Here is a 14265-nt window from a genome sequence, read left to right as displayed (position 1 = left end):
ATTTGTCAGGGTTATTTAGGTCTGTTGTGTGTATTATAACAACACGAGCTGGAAAAAATGATCATGAAGGCTAAGTTAAAGACAGTGCACTCTGTTTTCACGTGTAAGGTAACATCAGTACAGCTGGTGACAAGACATTACCGGCATACAGGGTAGCCACTAAAATTGTGACATACGGAAGCGTGAGTTACGCTTACTTCAATAAAGATGTACATGAAAATCACTTGGCAGTGACCAAATAATTGTACTTTTCAAGACAAAGTTTTGCGATTGGTAAATTCTGGCCCGAAATTTGTCCCAATTATGTCAAGGCTGATGTTTTCAAAGAAACCATTTCTACTTTTGTAACCCTTGAATAGGTATGTTGTTGTTATTTCTTTTGTTTTATATGCCAACTGCACCATGTGTAACTGTAAGTAAGTTTCTCAGCGAATATAATCCAAACACCTACCACAATTATCCCGAAGCTGGAAATAGAAATTAGTGGCAAAGCGGTTCTACTTTTTTTTTATAATTCACTGAATTTTAGTACTTTTCTAAAATTGCCATACAAAAGTTTCCCTTATTAAATTTTTTATATGAGTTTCTTGTGATTTAAACTATGATGGCATAGCTGCAGACAGGTGGGGTGTAAAATCCACACTGCATTTATTTCCAAAAGGAGACACGTACATTTTACTCTAGGACATGCAAAAACTGTATGGTCTTTCAGAATCCTACCCAAGCAAATTACAAACGCCAGCCTAGTATAACATTACTGTACTAATATCTTCAAACAACTTACATTTGTTTGCAGATACCAATGTTATGATATGTACAGTTAAGCTTTAAAGCTAATGGAATGAACAAAAATATGGAGTCCCTACCAAAGTTATTTACTTTTATAATAAACATAGATTTTTTTGCAGGGAGCACCAGAACAAACCTATTATATTTCAACTTGATTGATGACATTTACTCTGGCAAACAATTGTGTAAATAAAATTAAGAATGGAAATTTAACAGAGGACTTGAACAAAATATATATAGTAAAGGTTTTCAAAGAAGGAAGATAGAAAACAAATCATTTCGCTTTTAATATGCTGTACTTTTTATTTTACTTGTATTCATTGCCACCAAAAATATACATTGCTTGGGCATAAGTTTTTTTTTGTTTTAAGACAGTTTTATGAAGGTGTCCAATAAGTTTCAAATAAAATAAATCTTCATGTTGACTTTTTTAGTAACCTTTTTGTTGAATTGAAAAATTTATGAAACTTGATTGTCCAATAGTTTAAACTCTGTGGTGCAAGTAGAAATGTATCCTGAATAGCATTTTGTGAAAGTGTGTTGCATTCCAATAACTTCACATGCATTTTTGCGAACTTGTGCATATTTTTGTACGGATGTTCTGGTTTGGTGCTTAATAAATATTGCTGTATAGTTGATTAAATGAAAGACCTGCAGACATAAGGACAAACGTCTGGTACATCTACTACTACAATTTTAGCCATTTTTGCAGCAATAGAATTGATATCTTTCACATCTTGAGTTGATACATCGGTCTTGGTAGCATTGAGACAACCTGTACGCTGTTCCTGGACATTCAACCCTGGTTGCCCTGGTCTCTTAATCAATTTCGACAACAATTAGGTCGATTTTCTTCTCTAAGCATGTTATTTCTTCTAAATTCATCTTTAGGTATGCTTTGCATCAAAAAAAAATAAGTACCGGCTGGCTGGCTATTATTTATTAGAACAAACTTTAAGAAAAGTTTAAAGCGTCCCATGTAATTACTAGCAAAAACGGTAGAGCTACTAACACTGAGCTTCACGTTTGGCTCGACCTGGGAACTTCTGGTAGGTGGCACAAAAGAGCATAGGCGTTTATGGTGCTGTTACAGCAATTTGGGTTTATGGTAAGAATAACAGCTGAGTCAGCACCATAAACGCCAATGCTCCTTTGCGCCACCTACCAGAAGTTCCCAGGTCGAGCCAAAGGTGAAGCTCAGTGTTAGTAGCTCTACCAGCAAAAACAAACAAAAATGATCACGTGGCAACGGTTTAACCAAGCGTGACCAATCTGCAGAGGTTGATCAAAAACAAAGTCGCCGCAACTCTTTATTTGTTTGTTTTTTTTGCAAAACTAAAACTCTATTCCAAAGAATAAAGTTGTTAAATACCTTCTTGCTTCAAAAATTATATGTATTTGCTAAACAAGAAATGTTATAATTGATTTCACGCTTGAGTGAACAATCAGTTACCTCTCTAGTATTAGTGCTCTATGGTTATACATGCTTTTAAAACCGCAATTCATTCTTGTTCGTTTTCGTTTTTTTTTCATAGGGGGCCTACTCAACATTATTCGTCAAAGTTGTTTCTACAATTAGCATATTATAATATTGATACTGGATTAAAACGTTTAAACCCTTTATACCTTGCTTCAAAAATTCGTTCCCAGAAAGCAAACGCAGGTTGATTAACAACTGCATCAATATCTTTATACCTGACATTCTCACCGTTTAATAGAATTTCCTTCCACTTATCGTATTGATATAAAAAGTGGTCAAGAATATTTTACACTTTATAACGGAGTGTGTTAGACGTCGTTCATCGCAGAGTTGTAAGTCGGGCCGGGCTTTCCGGCAGGGTTCGGGTCGGGTTCAGGTTTAGGTTTCGTCCAAAAAACGGGTCTGATTCGCGCCTTACTTTACACTCTGTATCAATGTTTTTTTAATAAATTTAACTAGCTAAGTAGCCAGTTTTGCTGGCCCTGACCTATTATTAAACAGCCCTATAACGCCCTTTTCAAGACCAAAGTACATTGTGTTTGTTGTTTTGGTCTTTCCTGGGGCTTCAATGTATATGCCTGTCAATCAAACTTTCGGGTCTAAATGGGCTTCTCAAAACCTATTAGGGTTCGGGCCAGGTTTCGGGCTGGTACGTTTTTTGGGTTGCTTACTATTGCAACGCACTGCAAACAACTACACAGATATTGCAGGCAATGTACTTTACTGTGGAAAAACAGTAGCGAAAAAGCAGGCAATAGCAATTAAAAAGAAAGACATAAAAATAACAAATAGTTTCGTTTCTAGGATCATTTTTCTCATCACCGAATTTTCTTGTGCTGCTTCTTTTATAACCGAACCTCGTTTATTTCGATGCGGAAAAGGTGAATTGGGAATTTTTTTGCCCAAAAACTTACAGAGAGGCCGCCAGCCGTCTTGTATGTTGAAAATCAACAGCTTGTTTCTTGGTGCTTTCTAAATAAAACTGTTTACACCACAATCTACCTCAAACATGGTCAATGAAGAAATAGTGCTTCAAGCAAAAAACAGACCAGAAAGGCTTTAAATATCTACAATGTTGTTCTTTTTGTAACAAGGAGAATTTTTGATCAATCTAGCATCCAAATTTAGCTTTTTGAAAACAAACAATAGTGTTTCTTTGAGTGAAAATATATTTTAGGCATTTACAGTTACATTTACATTTGCGAACAATAAAAATGATTGAATGTATTTTAGAAAACCGGAGAACCAACCTGAGAGACATAAAGATTGTGTTGCTTAAACCTGGATCTCTCCACAACTTCGTTAGTTGGTGAAGTCCGCCAAGCTGAAGGCAAAAGTCTATTTTTCCATTCATTCCACTCTTGGGCTTGATGAAGACGGCTTTTAAACCACGAATCCTCATCTCGACTCAGGAGAATTATCTAAATGCAATTTCAGTTTCATTTTTATAAAGCATTGAAAGTGGAGACGCTATTTTCGAAAGTTACCTAACGGTTTGTGTGATGTTATCTGTTTCTATGACTAGCATATTATAATCGTGACACTGGATAAAAAAAGTTCAAAAGCTCTTTACCTTAGACTCCGGAAATGCTTTACAAATTTGTTCCCAGAAAGCAAATGCAGGTTGATCAACAACCGCATCAACATCTTTATACATTTTTCGAAATGTTTTGACATTTCCCCCATGCGTTAGAATTTCCTTCCACTCGTCGTAGTGATACCAGAAATGTTCAAGAAAATCGTATGCCTTATAACCGAGTTTGCTTAAGGCGGCGTTCATCGACTTTGTGCCGGTTTTAGGCATGCCAGCTACAATCACTTTCATATTTAATGAATTTGTTGTTCCGCTATATTACACCAAATGAAAGCATTGAAATTCAATATCTATACAGTCAAACTTCGATACTATGCCACCTTGCTATTATGCCACCCTCGGTACTATACCACCTAATTACTATGCCACCTTGCTATTATGCCACCCTCGGTACTATACAACTAAATTCAATAGAAAATATATTTACTATGCCACCCCTTACCCTTGATACTATGACACATGAGAGTACATTATTACACTGTATTAACGAAACAATAAACGCTACGAACGATTAAACGGCTTCGAAACGGCATAAGTATATGTATGTGCATGTAATGTGTTCGCTCAAGTTATCTACTGTAGCTCGGCCCAAAACTCTGTGGAATCGTCAGCTGGCGCATGTTGTTTCGGCGGATTTCGTGCACCTCGTCTTTTTTTGTAATAAATTATACTGTATACTGTACCTTATCTGTATACTGTAATAATTTATAATCTTACAACACAACGTGGCATTACAGTACATTGTCACGTCACAAGGCTATTTTTACAAACAACTCTCGCTATTATGCCACTCTCGCTACTATGCCACTTTCTCTCGGTCCCAAAGGGTGGCATAGTATCGAAGTTTGACTGTATCTAACTCTTCACTTCACTGGTGCGTAAGCAAAAACTGACTGCAACGAGATCAAAACAACCACAGTCATACCAGGAAAGCTGTTTGTTAAACTTTTATCCGGTTTTTCGTTTGCTTAAACCGGGCATTCATTTTTGTCGCCAACGCTGTTTGTGAAACATCACCATATTGTAGACAGAAACTTGATACGGGGGAACTGGCATATCCCCATTTTTAAAGCTTGAAATATGTGGTAGACACCAGTTGCCCAATATGCAACATTTGCCCAATCGCCGTTTGTTGCTCAATGTTTTTAAAAATGGTAAAGCCGCGCTATGTAAGAAAGATAACTTTTCCACAATATATACATTTGTCCACCCGTGCAGCCATGAATAGAATAACCTTCAACACCTTCGCGACCTTTAACCCCTAAACGGTTATTGTTTTGTTTCGCTCCAATTGCATAATAGTTAGATATAGGATAGAAATCGAACTGTTTTTATTTTATTTTATGTATTGTTTATTATACTGTAGTAAGCCAGGGCATATTTTTAAGTTTTCTGGGACTTTTTGTTGTTAAGCTAATGACAGACATAGGACGCAAACATACTAAAAGTGCCTATTGGAACTTCTGTCATATACCATCGTTTTAAAAATTCACATCTTTAATAAAATATGTAAGTTTTACTTGTTAGTGCTTCTTTTCCAACAAATGATTGGTAATTTCACCAAAAACTTATTCTTAATTTACCAACAACAAAAACAATTTTAAACATGGAAAAGTCCAAATTTAAATTTAATTTACCTTTTGCAAAAAAATTAGTAACGTATGTGATTTTTAGGAAACCAGTCCAACTGCTGCTTATACCATAGAAATAATAGGCCACAGTTATCAGTCAATGAACTTGATAGTCAAATGTCATATGCTATCAGTGATAGAATGAACACAACTAAGTAAACATTCACTCCAGGTTCGTGGTAAACAGAGGTAAGCAAACAACTTTGTGCTTACTCGACATCTAATTTCCTGAGGGAACTGCTGTCTTTGTCTGCTGCAAAACCAGTAGTTGTAGTGACATATATTGATTTGGCGTAGCAAATAGGAAGATATATTTTGCATAATGAAAGTTATTGTAGCTGGGTTCAGCAAAACCGGCACAAAGTCGATGAACGAAGCCCTAACTACACTTGGTTATAAGGTGTACGATTTTCTTGAGCATTTCTGGTATCACCACGACGAGTGGGAGGAAATCTTAACAAGAGGTGGAAGTGTTCAAATGTTCAAAAGAATGTACAAAGACGTCGATGCAGTTGTTGATAGTCCTGCTTTTGCATTTTGGGAACAAATTCACGAAGCTTACCCTGATGCAAAGGTAAGTATAGCGCGAATATGTTCATTGCTGAAAAAGTTTTTAATTCATATGCACTTGTTATCCGGTGCAAAGTTAAACAAGACAGCTTACAAAGTTATCAGGCAAACACTCTTTGTAAACAGCAATGAGGCGAAGATTGTACGCTGTGTTGAACATAACCATGTTTGTACGTACTGGATAAGTGTTTTAGGTGTAGAACAGCGGTTCTCAAACTGGGGTCCGCGGTCCTTTAGGCCTAGGGGTCCGTGGGGCAATTTTGTGGGGATCGCGAAAATATTAAGGTACTTCTATAATCTTATTTGGAGTCAGTTTGTGCCACTGAATCAGTTCAAATCAAAGTAAAATTGAGAATCGACTGTCTCCATTGCAAAACATTTGTTGCATGATAACTAACAAAAAAGCAATTGTTCGCGCACAATCGAAATGTTTTCGTCTTGTCTGTGATGTCACAACCAGTTTTTGGATCATTGTTATGCGCATTTTTGCATAACTAGGTAAAATCCTGCAATCAACTTTCGTTTTTCTGAAATGCACATTCAGGCTTAAGGACCGCGAGCCCTCGAAATAATGACAAAGGGACCGTTTTGAAAAAGTTTGAGAACCACTGGTGTAGAAGGTTATATTTCTTGATTTTTAGATTATTATTCTTACTCGAAATGAGGATTCGTGGCTTAGGAGTCTTTCTTACCAAGTCGAAGAGTTGAACGAATGGAACATGTTTAGAATCTCTCGACTATTTACCCCAATTGGCAGGAAGTTTATGAAACATCTTGAAAAATGCTGTAAGACATGATTGATTATAAAAAAACGATTCATTTGATTTATGTGGTACCGAAACAATGAACCTAAAATTGTCACCTAAAGGAATCTATTCATGTACAATCACTAAAACACAAAGCAAAGTTGTCATCAAATGTATTCTGTATGGCTATTGGAATTTATGAACACCCAAAAATATCCTGCTGAACGCCGTTATTGCTTATTAAAAAAGAAACAAAAGTCAATATTATTTAACTTTGCCTGAGTCCAAAAACAGCGGGGATATCAGGCCCTAATCTGATAGTTTGGAATTTCAAGACTGACAAAAAGGTGCCATTATCAAAACAAAAATACTATAAAGTGGTAACTTCACTTATGTTCAAAATGTAAGCAGGATATTTTCTTGTGCAGCCGCCGCTTGCTACGGTGTTATCATGCCTTCTGCTTGGTACGACGCAACACTTAACAACACCCTGACAAGGAAGAGTTTTAGACAACACAATTTCTACGTTTCACAGGTGCGCTAATTACTTCTCATTTTATTGCTGTTGGCTTATAAAAACTTATACAGCGACATTTTGCTTCCAATTAATGGTATTGGTCAGAGCAGAATCTTTGTGTTGGACTTTATGAGAAGGTGAATCAGTCGGCAAAAACTGGCGTTTGGGTTGAGTTTATTACGCTTAGTGAAACAAATTGCAAAAAAACATTTTGATTTATATTTTGATTTATTTATTTTCACCCTGTTACTTACCATTTACAGGTGTCTTCTTGGTAAAAACTTTATTCAATCTGTCCAACTTTTTGTTATGTTAATCGAAAGGTCTGAAACTTGTAATGTCAACGCAAGTTTCCGACTTTTCGATTAACATGCAACTTTATATACAATACAGTTGGTTCGGTATATACAACCTTAATTTATTTTTGTAGAAGGCACCGAAAGACAAGTTACTGGTTTTCAAAATACAAGATGGCTGGGAGCCTCTCTGTAAATTTCTGGAAACAGATGTTCCCGATATTCCCTTTCCTCACAAGAACGTGAGGGGGTCGGCCATTAAAGAAGCTGCAGAAGAAAACCCGCTCATGCAAACGATTATTCAAGAAGTCAAAATCCTTTTTGGGTGTGTTTCTTTTGTAGTGATTGTTTTTTCCTGTATTCTGGCATACGTTGTTTTAAATTAAAATGACCAATATTATTTAAGTGAAAATTTGTTTGTCATACAAACTTCAACGAAACTTATGGGAATGTATAAGCAGTAAATTTTGGACACAATTATAAACTTTCAACATTGACTCATATAGTTGAGTATATGTGAAGAAACCTACAAAATTGGACTGATATTGTAGTATGGTCTGGTCCAGCATCATGAACAAGTAATGATTTTATGTACAGTAACTTTGCTCTTTGCGTTGCAAACATTGGTTTACTAAAAGGACAATGGGTTGATACGAAACGAAATAGTATGTTGTTATTTAAAGCAACGATGCTGCTCAAGTGTCAATCGAGCTAGAAGCAGTGCACGGCAAGAAATGAGATTTACAACCGGCTTCGAGCTAGAACCAGTTTGAAACTGGAATATTACGACGAAAAGGCACCGAAAACCGAATTTTACTTCAATTTTTCTTCGTCAAAAAATCAAAAAAGACGGAAAGCCTACAGCCTTAGGGTTTTTTCGAAAATCGGGTCAAAATTTCCGACTTTCAAATCCGGTTTAAACCGGTTTGGTGGTTCGGTAGGAGGCAGAAACCGGTTTAAACCAGTTTGAAACTGGAATATTCCGGCGAAAACCCCACAGAAACCGGATTTTTCCTTAATTTTTTACCCCCCAAAATCGAAAAAAACGGAAAAGCTATAGGGTTTAGGTTTTTTTTCGAAAATCGGGTCAAAATTTTCGATTTTCAAAATCGGTTTAAACCGGTTTGGAGGTTCAGTAGGAGACAAGAACCGGCCATAACCAGTTTGAAACTGGAATATTCCGGCGAAAACCCAACGAAAACCGGATTTTTCTTCAATTTTTTGACCCCCAAAAATCGAAAAAAACGGAAAGGCTGTAAGCCTTAGGGATTTTTCAAAATCGGGTCAAAATTTCCGATTTTCAAATCCGGTTTAAACCGGTTTGAAGGTTCGGTAGGAGGCAGAAACCGGTCATAACCAGTTTGAAACTGGAATATTCCGGCGAAAACCCACCGAAAACCGGATTTTTCTTCAATTTTGTGACCCCCAAAAATCGAAAAAAACGGAAAGGCTATAGCCTTAGGGATTTTTCGAAAATCGGGTCAAAATTTCCGATTTTCGAAATCGGTTTAAACCGGTTTGGAGGTTCGGTACGAGGCAGAAACCGGTCATAACCAGTTTGAAACTGGAATATTCCGGCGAAAACCCAACGAAAACCGGATTTTTCTTCAATTTTTTGACCCCCAAAAATCGAAAAAACGGAAAGGCTATAGCCTTAGGGCTCTTTCGAAAATCCGGTCAAAATTTCCGATTTTCAAATCTGGTTTAAACCGGTTTGGAGGTTCATTAGGAGGCAGAAACCGGTCATAACCAGTTTGAAACTGGAATATTCCGGCGAAAACCCACCGAAAACCGGATTTTTCTTCAATTTTGTGACCCCCAAAAATCGAAAAAAACGGAAAGGCTATAGCCTTAGGGATTTTTCGAAAATCGGGTCAAAATTTCCGATTTTCGAAATCGGTTTAAACCGGTTTGGAGGTTCGGTACGAGGCAGAAACCGGTCATAACCAGTTTGAAACTGGAATATTCCGGCGAAAACCCACCGAAAACTGGATTTTTCTTCAATTTTTTGACCCCCAAAAATCGAAAAAACGGATAGGCTACAGCCTTAGGGACGAAAACCGGATTTTTCTTCAATTTTTTGACCTCCAAAAATCGAAAAAAACGGAAAGGCTATAGCCTTAGGGATTTTTCGAAAATCGGGTCAAAATTTCCGATTTTCGAAATCGGTTTAAACCGGTTTGGAGGTTCGGTAGGAGGCAGAAACCGGTCATAACCAGTTTGAAACTGGAATATTCCGGCGAAAACCCACCGAAAACCGGATTTTTCTTCAATTTTTTGACCCCCAAAAATCGAAAAAAACGGAAAGGCTGTAGCCTTAGGGATTGTTCGAAAATCGTGTCAAAATTTCCGATTTTCGAAATCGGTTTAAACCGGTTTGGAGGTTCGGTAGGAGGCAGAAACCGGTCATAACCAGTTTGAAACTGGAATATTCCGGCGAAAACCCACCGAAAACTGGATTTTTCTTCAATTTTTTGACCCCCAAAAATCGAAAAAACGGATAGGCTATAGCCTTAGGGCTCTTTCGAAAATCGGGTCAAAATTTCCGACTTTTAAATCCGGTTTAAACCGGTTTGGAGGTTCGGTAGGAGGCAGAAACCGGTCATAACCAGTTTGAAACCGGAATATTCCGGCGAAAACCCACCGAAAACTGGATTTTTCTTCAATTTTTTGACCCCCAAAAATCGAAAAAAAACGGATAGGCTATAGCCTTAGGGCTCTTTCGAAAATCGGGTCAAAATTTCCGATTTTCAAATCCGGTTTAAACCGGTTTGGAGGTTCGGTAGGAGGCAGAAACCGGTCATAACCAGTTTGAAACTGGAATATTCTGGCGAAAACCCATCGAAAACTGGATGTTTCTTCAATGTTTTGACCCCTAAAAATCGAAAAAAACGGAAAGGCTATAGCCTTAGGGTTTTTTCGAAAATCGGGTCAAAATTTCCGATTTTCGAAATCGGTTTAAACCGGTTTGGAGGTTCGGTAGGAGGCAGAAACCGGTCATAACCAGTTTAAAACCGGAATATTCCGGCGAAAACCCACCGAAAACTGGATTTTTCTTCAATTTTTTGACCCCCAAAAATCGAAAAAAACGGATAGGCTATAGCCTTAGGGCTCTTTCGAAAATCGGGTCAAAATTTCCGATTTTCAAATCCGGTTTAAACCGGTTTGGAGGTTCGGTAGGAGGCAGAAACCGGTCATAACCAGTTTGAAACTGGAATATTCTGGCGAAAACCCATCGAAAACTGGATGTTTCTTCAATTTTTTGACCCCAAAAATCGAAAAAAACGGAAAGGCTATAGCCTTAGGGTTTTTTCGAAAATCGGGTCAATATTTCCGATTTTCAAATCCGGTTTAAACCGGTTTGAAGGTTAGGTAGGAGGCAGAAACCGGTCATAACCAGTTTGAAACTGGAATATTCCGGCGAAAACCCACCGAAAACCGGATGTTTCTTCAATTTTTTGACCCCCAAAAATCGAAAAATACGGAAAGGCTATAGGCTTAGGTTTTTTTCGAAAATCGGGTCAAAATTTCCGATTTTCGAAATCGGTTTAAACCGGTTTGGAGGTTCGGTAGGAGGCAGAAACCGGTCATAACCAGTTTGAAACTGGAATATTCCGGCGAAAACCCACCGAAAACCGGATTTTTCTTCAATTTTTTGACCCCCAAATATCGAAAAAAACGGAAAGGCTATAGCCTTAGGGTTTTTTCGAAAATCGGGTCAAAATTTCCGATTTTCAAATCCGGTTTAAACCGGTTTGGAGGTTCGGTAGGAGGCAGAAACCGGTCATAACCAGTTTGAAACTGGAATATTCCGGCGAAAACCCACCGAAAACTGGATTTTTCTTCAATTTTTTGACCCCCAAAAATCGAAAAAACGGATAGGCTATAGCCTTAGGGCTCTTTCGAAAATCCGGTCAAAATTTCCGATTTTTAAATCCGGTTTAAACCGGTTTGGAGGTTCGGTAGGAGGCAGAAACCGGTCATAACCAGTTTGAAACTGGAATATTCCGGCGAAAACCCATCGAAAACCGGATTTTTCTTCAATTTTTTGACCCCCAAAAATCGAAAAAACGGAAAGGCTGTAGCCTTAGGGTTTTTTCGAAAATCGGGTCAAAATTTCCGATTTTCAAATCCGGTTTAAACCGGTTTGGAGGTTCGGTAGGAGGCAGAAACCGGTCATAACCAGTTTGAAACTGGAATATTCTGGCGAAAACCCACCGAAAACTGGATTTTGCTTCAATTTTTTGACCCCCAAAAATCGAAAAAAACGGAAAGGCTATAGCCTTAGGGTTTTTTCGAAAATCGGGTCAAAATTTCCGATTTTCAAATCCGGTTTAAACCGGTTTGGAGGTTCGGTAGGAGGCAGAAACCGGTCATAACCAGTTTGAAACTGGAATATTCCGGCGAAAACCCACCGAAAACCGGATTTTTCTTCAATTTTTTGACCCCCAAAAATCGAAAAAACGGATAGGCTATAGCCTTAGGGCTCTTTCGAAAATCCGGTCAAAATTTCCGATTTTTAAATCCGGTTTAAACCGGTTTGGAGGTTCGGTAGGAGGCAGAAACCGGTCATAACCAGTTTGAAACTGGAATATTCCGGCGAAAACCCATCGAAAACCGGATTTTTCTTCAATTTTTTGACCCCCAAAAATCGAAAAAACGGATAGGCTATAGCCTTAGGACTCTTTCGAAAATCGGGTCAAAATTTCCGATTTTCAAATCCGGTTTAAACCGGTTTGGAGGTTCGATAGGAGGCAGAAACCGGTCATAACCAGTTTGAAACTGGAATATTCAGGCGAAAACCCACCGAAAACTGGATTTTTCTTCAATTTTTTGACCCCCAAAAATCGAAAAAACGGATAGGCTATAGCCTTAGGGCTCTTTCGAAAATCGGGTCAAAATTTCCGATTTTTAAATCCGGTTTAAACCGGTTTGGAGGTTCGGTAGGAGGCAGAAACCGGTCATAACCAGTTTGAAACTGGAATATTCCGGCGAAAACCCATCGAAAACCGGATTTTTCTTCAATTTTTTGACCCCCAAAAATCGAAAAAACGGAAAGGCTATAGCCTTAGGGCTCTTTCGAAAATCCGGTCAAAATTTCCGATTTTCAAATCCGGTTTAAACCGGTTTGAAGGTTCGGTAGGAGGCAGAAACCGGTCATAACCAGTTTGAAACTGGAATATTCCGGCGAAAACCCATCGAAAACCGGATTTTTCTTCAATTTTTTGACCCCCAAAAATCGAAAAAACGGAAAGGCTGTAGCCTTAGGGTTTTTTCGAAAATCGGGTCAAAATTTCCGATTTTCAAATCCGGTTTAAACCGGTTTGGAGGTTCGGTAGGAGGCAGAAACCGGTCATAACCAGTTTGAAACTGGAATATTCTGGCGAAAACCCACCGAAAACTGGATTTTGCTTCAATTTTTTGACCCCCAAAAATCGAAAAAAACGGAAAGGCTATAGCCTTAGGGTTTTTTCGAAAATCGGGTCAAAATTTCCGATTTTCAAATCCGGTTTAAACCGGTTTGGAGGTTCGGTAGGAGGCAGAAACCGGTCATAACCAGTTTGAAACTGGAATATTCCGGCGAAAACCCACCGAAAACCGGATTTTTCTTGAATTTTTTGACCCCCAAAAATCGAAAAAACGGATAGGCTATAGCCTTAGGGCTCTTTCGAAAATCCGGTCAAAATTTCCGATTTTTAAATCCGGTTTAAACCGGTTTGGAGGTTCGGTAGGAGGCAGAAACCGGTCATAACCAGTTTGAAACTGGAATATTCCGGCGAAAACCCATCGAAAACCGGATTTTTCTTCAATTTTTTGACCCCCAAAAATCGAAAAAACGGATAGGCTATAGCCTTAGGACTCTTTCGAAAATCGGGTCAAAATTTCCGATTTTCAAATCCGGTTTAAACCGGTTTGGAGGTTCGGTAGGAGGCAGAAACCGGTCATAACCAGTTTGAAACTGGAATATTCAGGCGAAAACCCACCGAAAACTGGATTTTTCTTCAATTTTTTGACCCCCAAAAATCGAAAAAACGGATAGGCTATAGCCTTAGGGCTCTTTCGAAAATCGGGTCAAAATTTCCGATTTTTAAATCCGGTTTAAACCGGTTTGGAGGTTCGGTAGGAGGCAGAAACCGGTCATAACCAGTTTGAAACTGGAATATTCCGGCGAAAACCCATCGAAAACCGGATTTTTCTTCAATTTTTTGACCCCCAAAAATCGAAAAAACGGAAAGGCTATAGCCTTAGGGCTCTTTCGAAAATCCGGTCAAAATTTCCGATTTTCAAATCCGGTTTAAACCGGTTTGGAGGTTCGGTAGGAGGCAGAAACCGGTCATAACCAGTTTGAAACTGGAATATTCCGGCGAAAACCCACCGAAAACTGGATTTTTCTTCAATTTTTTGACCCCCCAAAAATCGAAAAAACGGATAGGCTACAGCCTTAGGGACGAAAACCGGATTTTTCTTCAATTTTTTGACCTCCAAAAATCGAAAAAAACGGAAAGGCTATAGCCTTAGGGATTTTTCGAAAATCGGGTCAAAATTTCCGATTTTCGAAATCGGTTTAAACCGGTTTGGAGGTTCGGTAGGAGGCAGAAACCGGTCATAACCAGTTTGAAACTGGAATATTCCGGCGAAAAC

General features: G+C 38.3%; 1 protein-coding gene across 1 annotated transcript; it reads left to right on the top strand.

The window, feature by feature from the left end:
• The first annotated feature begins 5816 nt into the window (after positions 1–5816).
• LOC145212973 (uncharacterized) lies at positions 5817–8361 on the top strand. The gene is made up of 5 exons (XM_080081219.1): positions 5817–6068; positions 6706–6850; positions 7239–7345; positions 7758–7948; positions 8307–8361. Exons 1-5 carry the CDS (start codon positions 5817–5819, stop codon positions 8359–8361), a joined length of 750 nt encoding a protein of 249 aa, XP_079937345.1.
• The last annotated feature ends 5904 nt before the right edge of the window (positions 8362–14265 follow it).

This window comes from Phallusia mammillata, chromosome 2 (assembly GCF_965637545.1).
Source record: "Phallusia mammillata chromosome 2, kaPhaMamm4.hap1.1, whole genome shotgun sequence".
Classification (NCBI taxonomy): Eukaryota; Metazoa; Chordata; class Ascidiacea; order Phlebobranchia; family Ascidiidae; genus Phallusia; species Phallusia mammillata.
Note: the sequence above shows the minus strand (reverse complement) of the source record. Positions and strands in the feature narration are given on the sequence as shown.